This window comes from Mastomys coucha, unplaced genomic scaffold, assembly GCF_008632895.1.
Source record: "Mastomys coucha isolate ucsf_1 unplaced genomic scaffold, UCSF_Mcou_1 pScaffold22, whole genome shotgun sequence".
In the NCBI taxonomy this organism is placed as follows: Eukaryota; Metazoa; Chordata; class Mammalia; order Rodentia; family Muridae; genus Mastomys; species Mastomys coucha.
This window is the reverse complement of record NW_022196905.1, coordinates 261761048-261778576: the sequence shown is the minus strand read 5'-3', so window position 1 is coordinate 261778576 and position 17529 is coordinate 261761048. Positions and strand designations below refer to the sequence as shown.

Sequence of the window (17529 nt, the reverse complement as noted above, 5' to 3'; positions counted from 1 at the left end):
TTTTGAGACAGGGTCTCTATGATGTAACGTTGGCTCTGGCTGTGTCCTGGAACTCTCTATGTAGACCTAGCTGGCTGGTCTCAAAGTCACAGAAATCTGCCTGCCTTTGCATTCCCAAGAGCTGGGGTTAAAGGTGTGTGCTACTATGCTTAGCAACCCTTGAACATTTTTAAAGAGCCCCAATGTGGAATTGCAGGTGGGAACAAGCTGAGCACCCATAATTGGCCATGAAGCACATGAAGGCAAGAGACAGGCAGGAAACTGGTTCCAACTTTCCCAACATGATGTTTAGGAACAGCTGCATCCAACCCACAGCATGTGGGCGGGGCCGAAGCCCCACAGAAGGGCCAGTCAGCAGGAGAGGCTACCACACCAGCCCACACTATGGTAAAGTAGCAGCCTCTTTGTCTGCCTCCTTGTCCTGAAGACAATAACCCCATTGTTCTCTCTCTCTCAGTCCCCTCAGCCTACGAGAACAACCAGTACCCTCTGGTCTAAGGACAGGCTTAGAGGAAGACTGAATGCAGATGAGCATAGCATTACAGTCACTGGTGAATTAGAGGCCTACTTGTAAAGAAACAGAAAGTCAAGACAGACTGGTAGGGCCACCCTACTCTTAGGGTCTATGGGAAGGCACTGAAGCTGGATCCTCATCTCCTGCTACCAGCTTCCTCTGCTACACCATCATCTCTATGCAAACAGTACAGAAGTCCACTTTCTGCTGAAGACAGCCTTGGTCAGAACACTGAATCCTATTCTATCAAAAGCCACAGGTGCTGCTTACCTGGGGCCTCACTGGGAGCCAAGTTTGGCTGTGTACAGGGGCCTAGCCCAGGTCCCACAGAGTCTCCATGTGAGTGCAGCAGGGCCACATCCACACTGGGCAGTGTCTTGGTCTCAGATCCAACTTGGGTTTCTCTGGCCTGGCAGAGCTGAGAGGCAGCTCCTGTGGGGTTTGACTCTGAGTTCTGGGCCAGCTGTGGTGATATCTCCTTGCCCCAAGCCCATTTCACTGCTAACGCATTGTCCAGAAAGAGAGCCCTGCAGCTGGAGTCTGTGTCCATGGTGAAGTCGTGGCCCTGGTCGCAGCCCCACACAGCCTGGATGATGCCACAGTACTCAGAGGATAGTGTCCTCTGGAGGCTGGGTAGCGACCCACAGCTGACTGCATGCTCATGCACCCAGCCCACCAAGCCGTGCAGACATCGAGGGCTGGAGGTGATCAGTTCAGCTGAGGAGAACCAACAGAAGGGTCAGTCTCATGGTGGCCAGCGCTTGGCCCACCCTGAATGCCCACCCTGGCACGTACAGCACTCACCCATGCATGCTCCCTCCTCTGCCACTGTGGGAGGCTGAACACCAACCCTGCAAAGCATCAGTGTGGCCACAATTTAGGAACCTCTCAAGGTCACAAACCTCCCTAGTTGTCCTCCCCAGGGCCCCTCCGTTAGCTGCCCTATTCCCCCTCTTCTAATGATAGCTCTTTACCCTCAGATCTCTGCAAACATTGCCACCACGGCACCTCACTGTAACACCATGAGGGGCTTCTACTAGTCTCTATCCACCCCAAGTCACTGCCCTAAATCAACACCCAGAACACAAGATGACAAACCCCTAAAGGTCCCAAGAAATCCAACAAGGGCCTACTTTGTACAAGGCTTCCGCTGGCCAGCTGGGGAGACATTGACTCTCTGTAAGAAGGACCTGAGAAGGCTATGGCACTGATAGAATTGGGTGTAGCAGTTCTTGCAGACAAACTGAGGCAGGGCTGGGTCCTGGTGCACAGCAACACCCAGCAGACGCTGGAAGTCCCTAATGAAGACACGCTCCCCTGGGGACAGTCTCTCTGAGGTCTCCCCAGGCACTCTGTCAGAGATGCTTCGGAGGCTCCGTGAGGAAAACTTCCCATGGCAGAGGCGACAATGCCCCATAGCAAGAGTTCGTCCTGCTCCTGAGCAAAGAAGCAAATGTGAAGTAAGTAAGGTACTCAAAATGTGAGGGCCACGCTCCCCCTGGCCTTCTAACACTGGAAGCGGAGAAGTGCCCGCACTGGGCTTCCTAAAAGCTGCCCTTCCTCACTGAATATTCAATTTTCAAAGAACACCAGATGCCTCCAATGAACATGAAACTTAACTACTGCTCAAACATCCTGATTCCGAAAATTGTGTCCAAGCTGTGCCTCAAAAAGCTAACTCACTGTTCATCACTATCCAGCCATAGGTGTCATGTCTGCAGAATGCCACCTCATTGCCCCTAGTGGGACGAAAGGACAGCTTACATAGGAAAGCCATTCTCAAATGACTGAAGACCACCACATTAAGGTGATGCACATCGATGCTGTTACCCTAACCAGCTGCAGCTTGTTCACAAACTCGTAGCCATACGGGGAACAGGCAGTTCCACACAGAGGTTAGGTTATGGGCCTGTTTTAACCATCAAGAAACTGGGGTTCAGGAAAGTTAAGCAATTACCCTCAAAGTACATAGCACGAAGAGCAAACTTGAATCGACACCTGTGTGTCTTCACATCTTAAGCACTACAGAGCAGGAAAGCATCGGCTGGCTGGCTGAATGGATGGCAGAGGAAAGGACCTCTATATGCAGGAGAAGCCAGAGGACCCGGGCTCTCCGGAACTAGGAGGCCTGGTTTGCTCTCAGAATCCCTAGGCTCGCACCAGGGCCAGGAGACACCTGGAACTCACCTGCTTCGTCTGTCCCGTCCTCGCCCGTGTCCCCGCAGGAGCGCGTCGAGCCCCAGCTGAGTTGGGCAGCTGCCCCGTCAGCGCTCGCTCCCCCGGTGCGAGAAGGGCGACCCCGAGTCCGACCGCTTCCACAGCTGCCGCCCGAACCCCCGCGCTGCCGAGCCATTCCAGGAGACAGGAAGCGGCCGAGCCGGTCCCGCTTCATGGTGGCAGCCGCCACTTGATCCCTGCTCCGTGCTATTCGGTGTGGCTCGGCCCACTGAGTTCTGCTAGACCGGACTTAACTTCACTCACTCACGGCCTTTCCGCTACTATCCGCCGCGCTATTCCGTTCCGCTCGGCTCCCCGAGATCTGAGCCGGATGAAGCGAGGGGTGGAGCGAAGTGAGCAGCGGCCCGGGAGCCGCAGTGGCCGCTGCTGTGGCAAGAGCCCAGAGTTCTTAGGGTCGCTCAGAACTCGCGACAGGCCCATAAAGGAGCGGCACCCGGGAGGGTTAAACTGCCGCGGACCGACGCACGGGCTGTGGCACGGAACAGAAAACCTCAAGACGAGAGGGTCTTCTCACTAGTCTCCTCCTCCACACTCAGAGCAAGTCAACCAGAAGAGCTGACAAGACCCACGGAATCCGTAAACCTAGGTCTGCGCGGCGGGGCGGGGCCAGCGGAAGTGTGTCTGGGTCCCTTCCGGCGGTGCGCTGCTCCCGCAGCTCCCTCAGCTACGCACTCCGCGTTCCGGTCTGGAGGCGTCCGCCCCGCCCCTGTCGCCACGGCCTTCCCCGCCCGGCGCCATGGCCGCTGCGGCCGGGGACGGCGGGGCGAAGCCACTGCAAAGCGCTATGAAACTGGCCAACAAGGCCATCGAGCTAGACACCGGCAACCGGCCCCGGGTGAGGCTGGGAGGGACGCGGCAGCAGCTCCGGGAGGCGCTTGGCCCCTGGTGGGCGAGGGCGGGCGTGTGAAGGGATCGGCGCTTCCGACGGGCGCGCGCGGCGGCTCCGGGACCCCGCCCGGAGGCTACGGGCCGGGCGGCTAAAGGGCACAGAGCTCTGCGGGGACCTCGGACAGCTCAACTCGCACTGGGCCTCAGGTTTACCTGTGCTATGAGTCGGTGTGAATAGAGAGGAGGTTCTGTTTGCAAAGGACCTACATCCAAGATGTAGATGACCGGCGTGCGCGCGCGCGTGTGTCTGTGTGTCTGTGTCTGTGTCTCTGTGTGTCTGTGTGTATTCTTGACAGAGTCTGTACACTTAATCCAGAAAAGACCGACTGTTGGCTCATTCATGTTACTGCTATCTGCAGTTGCCTTCAGAGGTCATTTGTAAAGAAACCTAGGCACAAAAGGGGTGTGGCCTGTTCCTGAGAATGAATGCTAATTAAAAGGATAGCCACCAGGTTGAAAAGCCGGCCGGGCCACCCAGAGCTTCCTTAGGAGAGGAAGAATAACTGGTTGTCCAGTGCAGTAACTTAGTTTTCTAGGGCATCCTCACAAGACCAGAATCCTACCTGAAACCCATTTTATCTGAAGTACTGACTTAATTAAAGGTGGGTAATTTGACAGCGGATAAAATGAAACAGGTACGGACCAGAGTGCATTCTGTCTTGAGCTGTCACAGAGCCCGAGGCAGAGGGGTCACACAGTTGAAACCTGCAACTCGGTATTCTGGACTCCTTTGAGCAGAGGGAATTGTTTTTTGGGGGGTGGGGAGTTGAGACAGGGTTTCTCAGTGTAGCCCTGGGTGTCCTGGAACTCACTCTGTAAACCAGGCTGGCCTTGAACTCAGAAATCCGCCTGCCTCTGCCTCCCAAGTGCTGGGATCAAAGGTGTGAGCCATCACCGCCCGACTGAGCAGAGGGAATTCTTATTCTGGAGTCTGAAGAATGTTATTTCTTCACCTAAGCCAAAAATTGAGATTGACAGATGAGCCCATATCCTCTCCTCAGATTTCAGGAAGTGCTTCTCATAAGACATGCAAAAAGACTACTAGTCTTTGAGTTGCACAGGAAGGGAACTTCGTTACACAGAGTGGAAAAATAGTCTTGCTGCTGAGTCAGCTCTCCCAAGCCTCCTGACTGAAGCTCAGCTCCTTCATGTGGTGGAGAGTAAGGCAATGAGAGGAGAGGTGTGTCCATCTGGGAACTCCTCAGCATAGTGTTGAAGTAAGGAGTTCTTTGATTTTTGTTCCGTTTGATTTCTTTTTTCCTTCAAGTCTAGACAGTATGGATACCGTCTCTGTCCTAGCTGGACCATCACTGAAGCCTAGAGGAAGGCTGTCACTGTTCAACCTATAATTTGCATGTGGGCATCCACCTGGCAGGCATGATGCAGGCACTTGTCTGCACTAGCCTGACTGCCACCATTCTCTCCCCTGCATATAGGAAGCATATGTAGAATACCTGAGGAGCATCCACTACATCTCTCAGGTGTTGCTCGAAGACGTGGAAAACACTACAGGTATGCCTTCAGATTGGCTACTCCTCTCACGATGGCAAAATGGTGGGCCTCTCCCATGCCCTTACCCATCAGCCAGCACCGCTGAGTGTGTTCAGACAAAGGGAGAAAACTGTCTCTTTTTCTGCCTCCAGAGGTCTCCTGTTTCTTTCTGACCTGGTCTTTATCGTTAACATATGATGTCATAGTGTCATGACACTATGGTGGCACATGGTGGCATTGAAGAGAAGTGCCCTGGATTAGGGGATGGATCATGCATGGGGTCAAGACACTGCCTTAAGGCAGTTAGGAGTGAGCTGCACACCAGGCAGTGGTGGCACATGCCTTTAAGCCCAGCACTTGGGAGGCAGAGGCAGGCAGATTTCTCAGTTCGAGGCCAGCCTGGTCTACAGAGTGAGTTCCAGGATGGACAAAGCTACACAGAGAAACCATGTCTCGGAAAACCAAAAAAAAAAAGTGAGCTGCACAAAGTGGGAGCCTTGCCAGCAAAAGTACATTTAAAAGTCCTGGAGGAGGAAGGAGTTAAAGCAGTGTTTTGTACATCTTGGATGAATGTGGAAGGGAATTTTGGGAACCACTCAAAGCTCTACCCAGCATCGGGAGGAGAAAAGAGCTTGGGTATATTTTGAAAGAGAAACCAACCAGACTTGCTGGGGGTCGATGGTGAGCTGCTAGCAGCAGGGGATGTTCCAAGCAAGGAACAAGCAAGGGGATGTAACATCAAGAGGCAACATCAAGTAAGGGGAGAAATGGTGAATCTCAGTGTGCTTCTAGGGATGTAGTTCAGTTGGTAGACAGTTCTTGTCTAGCATGCAGGAAGCCCTGGATTTGTCCCTGACATAGCATAAATTAATGTGATAGCATGAGTCTGGAATCTTAGCATTTAGGAAATGGAGGCAGGAGAATCAGAAGTTGGAGATCATCCTCAGCTATGTAGTGAGTTTGAGGCCAGCCTGGGCTACATGAGGCCCTGTCTCAAATTTTTAAGAAGTAGAGAATTCCTTTGTGAACATGTAAAGACTGAGGCACAAGCAACCCACTGGAGTTAGGGAGAGCTACTGGGGAACAAGTGAGCTCAGCTAAGTCCTGACACATCTGAAGCATCAGGACTAGCCATGTGGTTTGGGGGTGGAGGTGGAGAGGCCTGGGAGTGAGAGTGGAAATCAATAGGAGCATCTCTGGTGACTATTGGGCGTCCTGGAATGGGAGAGGATCTGTGGAGTCGAGGGGGGTGACTCTTAGATTCCTACCACAGGGCTGTTAGAGAGACTGAAATGACCACCTATAGCCAGGCTGGATTTCCAGAGAAAACATAAGGAAGTAGTATCTTAGAAGATAGGAAAAAGTTGGAATGACCTGCCATCTTCGGCAAAGTAAGGCTGGGTAAGGACAGTTCAGGGGAATCTGGGTTTTAAAATGGTCATGGAACAAGGAGGAAATGGAGGCTTTTTTTTTTTTTTTTTTTTTTTTTTTTTTTTTTTTTTTTTTGGTTTTTCAAGACAGGGTTTCTCTGTGTAGCCCTGGCTGTCCTGGAACTCACTCTGTAAACCAGGCTGGCCTCAAAATCAGAAATCCACCTGCCTCTGCCTCCCAAGTGCTGGGATTAAAAGTGTGCGCTACCACTGCTCAGCTGGAGATGGAGGCATTTATGAGGCATTTGTTGTGAGGGGAAAGAGGAGAGTGGGTGCAGGAGCTGGGAGGACTTAGCAAAGCACAAAAAGATGTGTCCACTGACAGAAGTGGGCCCATGGGGGGAGGGGAGCAGCACAGACACCCATGGATCACCCATGGGAGACATGGTGGAAGGAGGACGTGCTCACGGTCGCACCTGCAGGTGGGGCAAGTCTGTGGAACAGGCATCTAGTAGGTGGTGGGCCAGGAGACTCCGGAGCACCATGTCTCTGCACGGTAGCCATGAGGGCTGCATGGCCGTCCCCAGAGGAGCTGTGATTACAAGCAGGTCTAGTAGGACCGCAGGCCTGACACTTGGGCACCAGAGAAGGGCAGGTCAATGTGACACTTGGCTGCCAGTCACACGTGTGTGCCCTGTGTTGAGCCACGGTCCTGAGATGAATATGAGTAAGCTTGCTTAGCTTTTACAGTTCCTCCTTCTTAGTCAGCATGTGAGTCACTGCAGAAGGACTAACCATCTCCTACATTCCTTCCCTAGAAGCTGGGGAAACTGTGCCCCCTGAGACCTCAAAGATGCTGAAGCTGGCTGAACAGTGTCTGGAGCGGGCCCAGTCAACAGCTACCAAACTTGGTGGGTACCCAAAGAAGAGTGTTCTTGGTACCTGCTTTGTGGATTGATCTCTAGCCTGCTGACCAGTGTGCTCTGCATGCCTTGCAGGGAGAATATGCCTGAAGCCAGCCGTACCTGCGGCTCCCCCTGCGCCCTTGCCAACCAGCCGACACCGCCGAGTGTGTTCAGATGAAGGGGGGAAGCTCTCTCCTTTCCTGCCCCCTGAGATCTTCCAGAAGCTGCAGGTGGCAGAATCACAAAACTCTAAGAAGTAAGATGGGCAGGGTGGAAGGTGTGCTAACGCTATTGATGGGTTGGAGCCTGAACACAGTGAGCTACCCTTAGAGCATTTGGTTAAAGTGGTTCCCGAGTAGACACACCCCTTGCCTGGCAGAAGCAGCTGCAAACTCTCTTAGGAAGAGAGTGCCTTCCTCTTTCGAAAAGTGAGTGGCAAACAGACATAGCCATATAGAAAACAGACATGGTGAGGTAATGATGACAGAACAGACCTGGAAAGATTTCAGGTAGTTACCAGGCACAGGCCAAACAACCCTGAGGTTTTTTTAGAAATATGACATCTGAAGAAACCTGAACAAAAAACTATAAAGTCAAACCTAGCAAAAAAAAAAAAGAAAGAAAGAAATTGAAATGAATATGGCATATTCATAGAAATAAATAAGAAGAAATTAAAAATATAATGCTGAAATTTGTTTTTTTTAAACCAGTTAGGGTATCTGACACCCTCTTCTAGACAGCTTGAGCACCAGGCACACATACTTCTGTACCCAGACATGCGGGCAAAACACCCATACATATAAAATAAGGTCATAATTAAAAATATATAAAAGCAGGGCAGTGGTGGCGCACGCCTTTATTCCCAGCACTTGGGAGGCAGAGCCAGGCAGATTTCTGAGTTTGAGGCCAGCCTGGTCTATAAAGAGTTCCAGGACAGCCAGGGCTATACAGAGAGCCCCTGTCTCGAAAAAAAACAAAAAAATAAAAAAATAAAAGCACCTTTAAATAAGTAATTAATTAATTAAATAGAAACTACTTAGCTAGCTGAGAATGTAGCTTAATGGTAGAGTGCTTCCTTAGCATGCATGAAGCCCTGGATTGGAGCCCCAGTACTTCCTGTAATTGTGGTACTCAGGAGGTAGATTCAAGTGGATCATGGGTTCAAGTCCACTCTCAGCTACCTATTGAATTTGAGGCTAGCCTGGCCAGAGGTGGTAGCAGGTGCCTGTAATCCCATATCTCGGAAGGTAAAGGAAGGGGAATCATGAGTCAGGGTCTACCATAACTATATAGCAAGTTCACAGACAAGCTGAGCTACTCTGTCTCAAAAAGAGAAAAAAAGAAAAAAAGAGAGAAAGAGAGAGAGAAAGGAAGGAAGGAAGGGAGGGAGAAAGAAAGGAAGGAAGGAAGGCAGGCAGGCAGGCCAGATGGTGCCAGCATGCATCTTTAATTCCAGCATTTGGGAGGCAGAGAGTTCAAGGCCAGCCTGCTCTACAGAGTGAGTTCCAAGGACAGCCAGGGCTATGCAGAAAAACCCTGCCTCAAACAAACAACAACAAAAAAATTACACAGCTGAAGAGAGAAAATATGAAAAAATAAGCAGGCAAAAGATAAAAATGTAGATGTCATAGAAACAAGACAAAAATAAGATAGAAGGCCTAGCGTGTTCCTTAGAAGTTCTACAGAGAGAAGAAAGGCAATGGGCAAGGGACTGTTAGAAGATGCTATAGTAGGGACAGCTTTTTACACTAATGAAAGACACTGCACTAGGCAGTGGTGGCGCATGCCATTAATCCCAGCACTTGGGAGGCAGAAGCAGGTAGATTTCTCAGTTTGAGGCCGGCCTGGTCTACAGAGTGAGTTCCAGGGTAGCCAGAGCTATAAAGAGAAACCCTGTCTCGAGGAAAAAACAAACAAAAAGAAAAGAAAAGAAAGACAACAAGACACAGGTGCAGAAAACTCAATGAACTCAGCATGGATGATTGAGGCCCTCTCTCACAATCTCCCTGATGTACCTGCACCCTATTGGCTTCCCAAGCCCCACCTGTCTGCGTGCAGTTTCAGCACTGGGGCAGATTCAAACCTCGGCTTCAGGATGGACTCTCACCTCAGTCTTCTCCATGCCCTTTTGTCTGCTAGCTCCGGAAGCAGGGAGGTGTGTGGCAGGCTGCCACTTGTCGCTGAATAGACACGTCTGTCCTTTTGGTGGGTTGCAAATGAATCTTGCTGTGTGGCCCCTCTAATAACTTCCAGGAGTTCCATTTTATTCCCACAGATCTATAACTTATTTCCATAAAAGTCCAGATGTCCTGCTTCTCTTGAACAGCGCCAAGTCCTAGCATTACAAACACTTGTGTTTGGGCGCCATATCTCTAGCCTGCCGTAGATCAGCCTTCTGCATCCCCTTCCTTCCTCATCACCGTCTTTTTTCCTCTTGATCTTTGAACAAGGTCTAGAGGGTGTGCAGATGGTTGCTCAGGCCTCTAGAACATTCCTGGGCTTCCTGTGCATGGAGAACAGCTTGTAACTATTTTTAGGGAGCTGACACCACTGGAGAAGGCCTCCCTACAAAACCAGAAGCTGAGGGCCACATATGAGGCCCGGATGGCCCGTCTGGACCCCAGTCAGGCCATGCAGAAGACATCACTGGTAAGCAAGGCCCAGAGAGGAACTGATCTGCTCAGAGAAGGGTCAAGTCAATTGAGGAAGCCTTACTTCTTCCTTTTTTCCTTAGACCCTGTCTCTACAGCGGCAGATGATGGAGAATCTGGTGATCGCCAAAGCAAGAGAAGAAACAGCATCCTTACAGGGAGCTAAGAGTGAGGTCTTGAGCTGAGGGTAGAGAAGGGCCAAGTGTCAGGTGGGTGTAGAGAAGATCCAGGTGTCAGGTGGGTGTACAGGAGGAGCCAGATGTCAGGTGGGTGTACAGGAGGAGCCAGGTGTCAGGTGGGTGTACAGGAGGAGCCAGGTGTCAGGTGGGTGTACAGGAGGAGCCAGGTGTCAGGTGGGTGTAGAGGAGGAGCCAGGTGTCAGGTAAAGGAGGGGAAGAGCCAGGTGTCAGGAGAGTGTGGGGCAAGAGCCAGGGTGTGGGACTGTAAGCCTTCCCAGCAGTGAGGCAATGTCCCCTCATGAACATGGACTTAACTCTTCCTCCACTCCTGGGGACCTAGTTGGGCTCTGCCCTCCTGTTCTCCCCAGCACTAATTAGCTGCTCTCTACCTTCAAGTCTGCCTTCCTAAGTAAATCCCTTCCTTGAACTAATGGCTGTTCTCCTGGCTGAACTCATCTCTAGAAGGCAGAGGCAGTCTTACCTACCTAGACCCTTGGGACATCAAGTGTATTGTAGAGTACTGAACAGATAAGGTACAAGGCAGGGGTGGAGGCCCACTCAGGTCAGGCACTACTGGCCCCTTGACTCTGTTACCCTAGCTGCAGCGGAAGATGGAGGAGCGCCGCCTGCGCCTTCAGGAGGCCGCCAACAGGTATGTCTCTTTCCTGTCTCATAGGCATGCTGGTATGCCTGGAAGGGGCTCCCTGAGCCCATAGGGCCATCCCTGTTCCTAGCTTGTCTTCCTCCTCAGGAGGTTCTGCAGTCAAGTTGCTCTGACCCCAGAGGAGCGGGATCAGCGAGCCCTCTATGCTGCCATCTTGGAATATGAGCAAGACCATGTGAGTCGACTCCCACTGGTCCAAGCAGAGGGATGGCAGACTTGGGATCACATGGGCCTATAGGACTTGGTTCCTTCCCACACCCCAGGACACCCCACACAGCCCTTGCAGGGCACCCCATCATGGAGATCCGACCGTGCTTTCCTCCAAGGTCCTCTGTCCTGCAGGACTGGCCAAAGCACTGGAGAGCCAAGCTCAAGCGGAGCCCAGGGGACCTGTCACTCGTGACCAGCCTGGTCTCCCACTTGCTCAGGTATTCATTCACAGAGCCCATACCCCAGCCCTGGAAAAACCCCAGGAAGAACCCTGAGGTTCTTCCTGCAAGATGATGGGGAAAGAGTCAGAAAGAAAGGAGATTGATTAGAAAATCTAGGCTAGGGGAACATGGGGGCAAAGGGCTCCTGCCTCTTGTGCTGATAGGTTTTCACTGGCTTCCATTAGCTTCTCCAGATTGCATGGGTCACGGTGCACTTGTGATGTTCACTAACAGGGAATGTCAGAGAACTTACTTCGAGGAATTCTTCCATAGTTGGGAAGTTTTTGTACAGGCGATGTCACAGGTGAGGGCATAAGGCGCAAGTGACTGAGATCGGGGAATAAAAATTGAGCTCAGTTTTCTAAGCTCCAGGCTAAAAAGTAGATTGAAGCCCTGCCCAGCTTTGAGGGTAGCCGATATGGCAGTCACTTTTGCTGCGTGAGGAAAATGGGTGGGCATGACAGCCTGGGCAGACTCTTGAGGGCCATCTTGCCTGCTTTTCCCCTTGCAGCCTTCCTGATCACCCAATCTCCCAGCTCCTGAAGAAGCTCCAGTGTGCAGTATACAGTGCACTGTACCCTATTGTGAGCCGGGCTACCATCAGTGCTGTCCCTGCCCCAGGCAGCTGCTCCCTGCCCCCAGAAGCCAATGGCCTCCTGGCCCCTGGGAGCCGGCGACTTCGGTCCTCCCAGAGCCTCTACTGCATGCTTTCCCCCTCTGAGCCCAGTGCTGCCCCAAGAGCTCTGGATGGACCTCCTTCCACACCCTCTATGCCCATACTCCACTCAGGCCCCCTGGACAGAGAGGCAGATGGCAGCCCAGCAGGGCCCTCCTCACCCCTGGTGGATGTTTTATCCCACCTGCCAGACAAGGACAGCTCCTTTGAAGACCTGGAACAGTTTTTGGCTATATCTGAGCCACAGACTCCAGGAGCAAAGAGGGAACCCTTGCTGGAATGTCTGAAGAGCACAGTGAAGGACATTCACAATGCCATCGGTGAGCCTGCAGGGACTGACACAGGACCCGCTCCAGTGGCATCTGCCAGCCTCAAGTGCAGCTTGCTGCCCAGGACAGCAAGGACCTCTGTCTACCCACCCATAGGAGCAAGCATTCAGCCCAGAAGAGCAGGCCCTAGGCTACCTTAGTGCCTCAGACAGTGGGTAGAGCTGGTGTGGGAGCTTAGGGATGTGGTGCCTTTGATCACAGAGGTGGCCTGGCTGTGCCTATTCCAAGGCTTCTAGACATTGTCTGAACCAGTGAGAAGGTCTTAACAGCCTGGGGCCTTACTCACTATTCTAGAGTTGGGGATTTGTGTAGATTTAGGAGCCAGTCCTTTCAGAAGGGGGCCATCCACCCCTCCCTCTGGCAGATGCTTTAGCTATTTGGGAGCCCAAGTCAACCCCAGGGAGGAAGACCTAAGAGCTGGCCCCAGGACACAGGATGAAGCTTAGGCAAGGGGAGGGAATGCGAGGTTGAGCAAGTAGACCAACCAGGTAGAACAACCCCCAAAGCCTAGGTATGTAGCTCAGCTGTACTGAAGCTAGGTCTGGGAACCAGGACACCTTGACCTTGAACTTAGAGCTTCTGGAGAGGCGGGGGCGGGCAATAGCACACTTGGACATTCCAAACTCTGCTCCTGGCAGATAGACTGCTCTCGCTGACCCTTTTGGCCTTCGAAAGCCTGAATACAGCCACCTCCAAAGACCGCTGCCTGGCGTGCATCGAGGAGCCCTTCTTTTCCCCACTGTGGCCCCTGCTGCTGGCCCTCTACAGGTACTGCCCCCAGCCTAGCTTAGCATCCCCATGAGCTGGAGTCTCCATCCCAGACTCCCAACAGCTTGTCTGATCCTCACGTGTTGCAGGTTTGCAGGTGGCTATGCCCACCTGTCTGTCTGGGGACAGTCAGGCTGTTTGCTCAAATACCTGAGCAATTCTTCTAGGAAGAGTGCCAGAGATCCCCAGCTATAACCCTGCATGTCTCTGGAACGGTGCGTGTGTGACAGCTGAGCCTGGCCTCTCTGCTTTAGGAGCGTGCACCGTACCCGGGAGGCTGCTGTGAGCAGGAGCATGGAGCTGTACAGGAATGCATCCCCGACAGCTCTAGGCATCCCCACCAAGCTGCTCCCGCGCATCCCTGAGACTCAAGCCTCCACCTACCCCTACTGCACTGCAGCCCAGGAGCTGGGGCTGCTGGTCTTGGAGAGCTGCCCACAGAAGAAGCTGGAGTGCATCGGTGCGGGGATCTGAGGGGCCCAGAGGTTTGAGAGGTGGAAGATGGGGCTATGCCTTCCCCGCTAAGCCACGCCTTCCCTGCTAGCCTACAGGTCCCTCACTAAGCAAACACTGAGTGCTGCCCTTCAGCTTTCTCCAGTCCTGTATTCTCAGGAGAGATTGGACAATACTAGAAGACTACTGGATGTAGGAAACAGCATAGTCTCCCTCACACAGGGTCCTTCAAGTCTTCCTGCCCTTGTCAGATACTCGTTCACTACATGACACCCGCTGAAGCCATCTTTCTGTTCCACAGTGCGGACTCTGCGTGTCATCTGCATCTGTGCAGAAGACTACTGCCGCTCTCATGAGGCCAGGCCTGAGGGTGGATCCCAGCCCCATGCTGCTGCCATGTGAGTTCAGAGTGGAGGCAGTCTGGAGGTAAACTTGTATGTGTTCCTGCCCTGCCACTGGCCAGAGAGGACCCTGGTGGCCCTGCTTCACTTAGCAGCCACAGATCACATCACCTCAGAGCACAGCTCATAGCTACCAAAGACCTCTGATGGAGACAGGGCAAGGAGAAGGTCTCCCATCCCACACCCATGTGTTTCAGTCCATCTGGACAAGCTGCTATTCAGTGTCCTCTGGCAAAGCCAAGAAATCCTAGGGATCCTGAGTCCTGGTTAATCTGGTGAGACTGAGAGCCACTCTCAGTCTCAGGTCCAGACCAGCCTGGACCCCCGAGTACATACTTAGAGGGAACAGGGAAGGTGCTCTTTCAAGGTGACGCCCCTTTCCTGAACAGATCTAGCATGAGGGCTTCCTAGCACATCCAACATGGGGCAGGTTCTTCCCACGCAGGACACAAGGCCTCGGGCTCTGTGATACTTGAGCCTACTTCCACCTCTCCTCAACTCAGCTGGTAACTGAGTCCTCTGACCCAGAGTCAGTGTCCCTCATGGTTCTTGCATGAGCTCAGACCTTTGCACCTTGTCCCAAGGACCAGGATCAGCCTCAATACCTGCTGGCAGACCGAGGGGCTGTGACCCTGGCCTATACCTGGAGCTCACAAGGAAATGTTAGAGCCAAGTGTGAGATCAACCCAAGAGGAGGGGGGCAGATACTTGTCAGCCACTCTAAGGCTGGGTTGCTATTCCATCCTCACCACAGAGCCTACCGCCCACTCTTTACCATTTTATAAAAGAGTCCCCCTGGATAAGTGTTTGCAGATCACAGCCTTGGCCCAAGCCACCACCAACAGGGGGGCTATCATGTCCCTGTGGGTGGCAGGACACGAGCCTCCTGGGCCATGGGAAAGGGTTAGACCCAAGCCATAGTCTTAGGTTCCAGCTGCCCCCTTGCTTCTTGGTCCTATGCTTTTCCAAGAAGCTCTTCATGTGCACCCTAACTAGTGCAGCTAGACCTCTCCTAAGGTGGGCCCAAAGGGCCTAGTGCAGCAGTGATTATCTTCCAGTCTCAGACATTTGTTCTTAAGCTTCTAAAAGTATGTAAGTCCACAGCCACGTAGAAAATCAGAATAGACTAGTGTATGCTGCTATTGAGAGTGTTATTTGGGCCCATATTACCATGGCCAGAGGTCTCCTGGGCTGTTGATGGGTGGGTGTGGCCAGCCTGGCCAAGATGGCTCCAGAGAGCCAGAGCACGTGTCCCTTTTGGCCTTGGCCTCACTGACCCCTTCGCCTTTGCCCGGCAGAGGTGCTGATGACTTGCTGCCCATTCTGTCCTTCGTGGTGCTGAGAAGTGGCCTCCCCCAACTGGTGTCAGAGTGTGCCGCCCTGGAGGAATTCACTCATGAAGGGTAGGAAGGAGCTCAGGCTAGCGGGTGATTAGGAGGCTGACGTGGGAGAAAGGTCTCTGTGGGAAGAGCTGGGGACAGAGCAGCCGTGGCAAGGACGACAAGGGAACCTCTTCCCCAGAACAAAAGCGATGGCTGTGGTAGGCTGTGGGAACTGCAAGGGGGCCGGCAGCCCCACCATCACCTTTGGACAGCCCCCTGAGATCCACCTGTGTACAGAACACTCTTATCCTCCGAGTGCTCTGTAGCCTTCAGGAGACCCTGTGCAGGGGCTTAAGGGTCTCCTGACCAGCATCTGCCTAGGGAAGAGTAGTATGCACCACAGGGCCATCACAGGGCCCAGACTGGCAATGGGGAAAGGCCTGCCCTGACCCAGCTCTCTAACAGCTTTACCTGCAGCCATGTCATTGCCCAAGCAAGAAGGGAAGAGGTTGCCCTCTGGAAGACTAGGCTGTCCATCTGTCCTCTCAGTTGACACGTCCTTCCCTACTTCCACACAGGTACTTGATTGGAGAGGAAGGGTACTGCCTGACATCACTGCAAAGTGCCCTGAGCTATGTGGAGCTTCTGTCCCAGGGACGGCTGGACAAGTAGTGGTGGCTGGACCTCATAGACCAAAAGAGCCACAGGACCTCCACACTGTACTGAATATCTGGTGTGGGGACACTGGAGGCCAGCCTGCTGTGGTGGTACTCTATAGCTCTTGCCCACCTTTACCACACATCTGTCCTGGAGGCCTAGGACAGTGCCTCTTTAACAGGACATGGCTAGCTGAGTCAGGCCTGCTCTGTGTTGGGCCTGCCTCTCAGACCCCATAGGAGATATCTAGCTGCTGTTCCGTGGGGAGCCTGCAGAACTGATGGGCCTCCAGTAAACATGACAGCTCTGACCTGTTCTCATGGACACTAGGCAGCCCCTACTGAGGCATCAGCACAGAAATGGGTATTGGGAGCCTTGCAGGACCAACCTAGTTTTACGCTCCTCCAGTCTCCTGAGGCCCAAGTTTGTGTGAGCCAGTTTCTTGTTAGTCACAAGTGGGCTTCACCCTGCCGCAGAGCACTGGGTGTAGGTAGTGTGAGGCTGTGCTATTTATTTACCAGGCAGCAACTGCCCTGATTGCTTTTGCTGGCCGGGATATCACTGCCCAGCCCTGGGATATGAGCCTTTCTCCTACCAAGGCCCAGGACACCCTTCCCTGGGCTTATCTTAGTTGGGGGCAGCAAACAACGTTTAGGACACTGGCTAACAAATACAGTTGTACAGACTCTTCAATGTCAGAGTCTAAAGGTCAGCCCCTAGACTGCTATATGTCTCCAAGTGGCCAGCAACTCAACCTGAAATAAAGCAGTCACTCCATCTAAGTCCATGTGACTTGTTCATTTGCCCACTGGGCAGGCAAGACTTAGGTAACACAGACAGCCTCTGCTACTCTACTAGAGATTCCAGCTGACAGGGCAACAGGGGGCCACAGGCTAACCCAGAGCCTCTGCATAGAAGCTGTATCTTCCCAGGGCAGCCAGGAAATGGTGGACTTCCCCTTGTGGGACAGCAAGTGTCTGCAGGGTATCTTTAGGAGGGCTAGGATGGAGCCATTCCTGTAGTTCTGAGCCCACAGCAGTTCCCTGAAGGTGTCTGAGTAATCTTCAACCTACTCACACACAATGGAATGCCCCGCAGTGCCATCCCACGTGTGGGGACACATAGCAAGGCCCTTTGATTCTCCTAGGGCATCCAAGGACGGGCAGCATCTTCCAGGGAGGCAAGCTGCCCCACCCAGGAAAGGAAATACCCATGGCAGCGGGGATTGCTGTAAGGAATTACGTGGCAGGACACTGGGGGGTTTCCATTCCCAGGCTACAGAAGTAGTGGGGTTGTTGGAGACTCTTGGAATAAAGCTATATGTAACTTAGTTATTGGACATTTATTGAGCACTTGTGTCCTTTGAGCCTGGTAGGCTGACCTCAGAGTCCAGTCTGCAAATGGTGTAATAGAAGCCTGAGACCATGACACCAAAAGCAAGTGGTGGGCCCAGGTCGGCCTGGGCAGGATAAACCATTCCTGGGGCACTTGACCTATGGAAGGGACCTCTGCGGATTAGGAATGGGCCAGAATTCCTAGTGGCTTCTTCCCACCTCTGCCAGGAATAGCCAGGCTGGTGCTGACTTTCACCA

General features: G+C 52.8%; 2 protein-coding genes across 11 annotated transcripts in view; one reads left to right on the top strand and one right to left on the bottom strand.

The window, feature by feature from the left end:
* Positions 1-3356, bottom strand: part of Znf276 (zinc finger protein 276) — a 16041-nt gene extending 12685 nt beyond the window's left edge. For 8 of the 9 annotated variants that reach the window (XR_004110365.1, XR_004110368.1, XR_004110366.1 and 5 more), the window contains exons 1-4: positions 2702-3356; positions 1648-1951; positions 1319-1365; positions 785-1231 (exon numbers count right to left, since the gene is read on the bottom strand). Coding sequence is in view for 6 of the 9 variants with exons in the window: in XM_031341731.1 (XP_031197591.1) it covers positions 785-1231; positions 1319-1365; positions 1648-1951; positions 2702-2906 (1003 nt within the window). In the remaining 3 variants the exon portion in view is untranslated. The remainder of the gene's footprint in view (positions 1-784; positions 1232-1318; positions 1366-1647; positions 1952-2701) is intronic. The other variant, XM_031341735.1, reaches the window with a different exon arrangement.
* On the top strand, positions 3278-17276 carry Vps9d1 (VPS9 domain containing 1). 2 transcript variants are annotated; one of them, XM_031341728.1, is made up of 15 exons: positions 3278-3587; positions 5077-5152; positions 7320-7412; positions 7500-7662; positions 9944-10055; positions 10141-10203; positions 10836-10888; positions 10988-11075; positions 11243-11328; positions 11843-12327; positions 12975-13104; positions 13359-13564; positions 13859-13955; positions 15257-15361; positions 15859-17276. In XM_031341728.1, the coding sequence occupies exons 1-15, from the start codon at positions 3489-3491 to the stop codon at positions 15950-15952; spliced, it is 1950 nt and encodes a 649-aa protein (XP_031197588.1). In that variant the 5' UTR covers positions 3278-3488; the 3' UTR covers positions 15953-17276. The 2 variants fall into 2 exon arrangements, with proteins under 2 accessions (XP_031197588.1, XP_031197589.1); XM_031341729.1 differs by having other exon boundaries at positions 3417-3587; positions 7323-7412.
* The last annotated feature ends 253 nt before the right edge of the window (positions 17277-17529 follow it).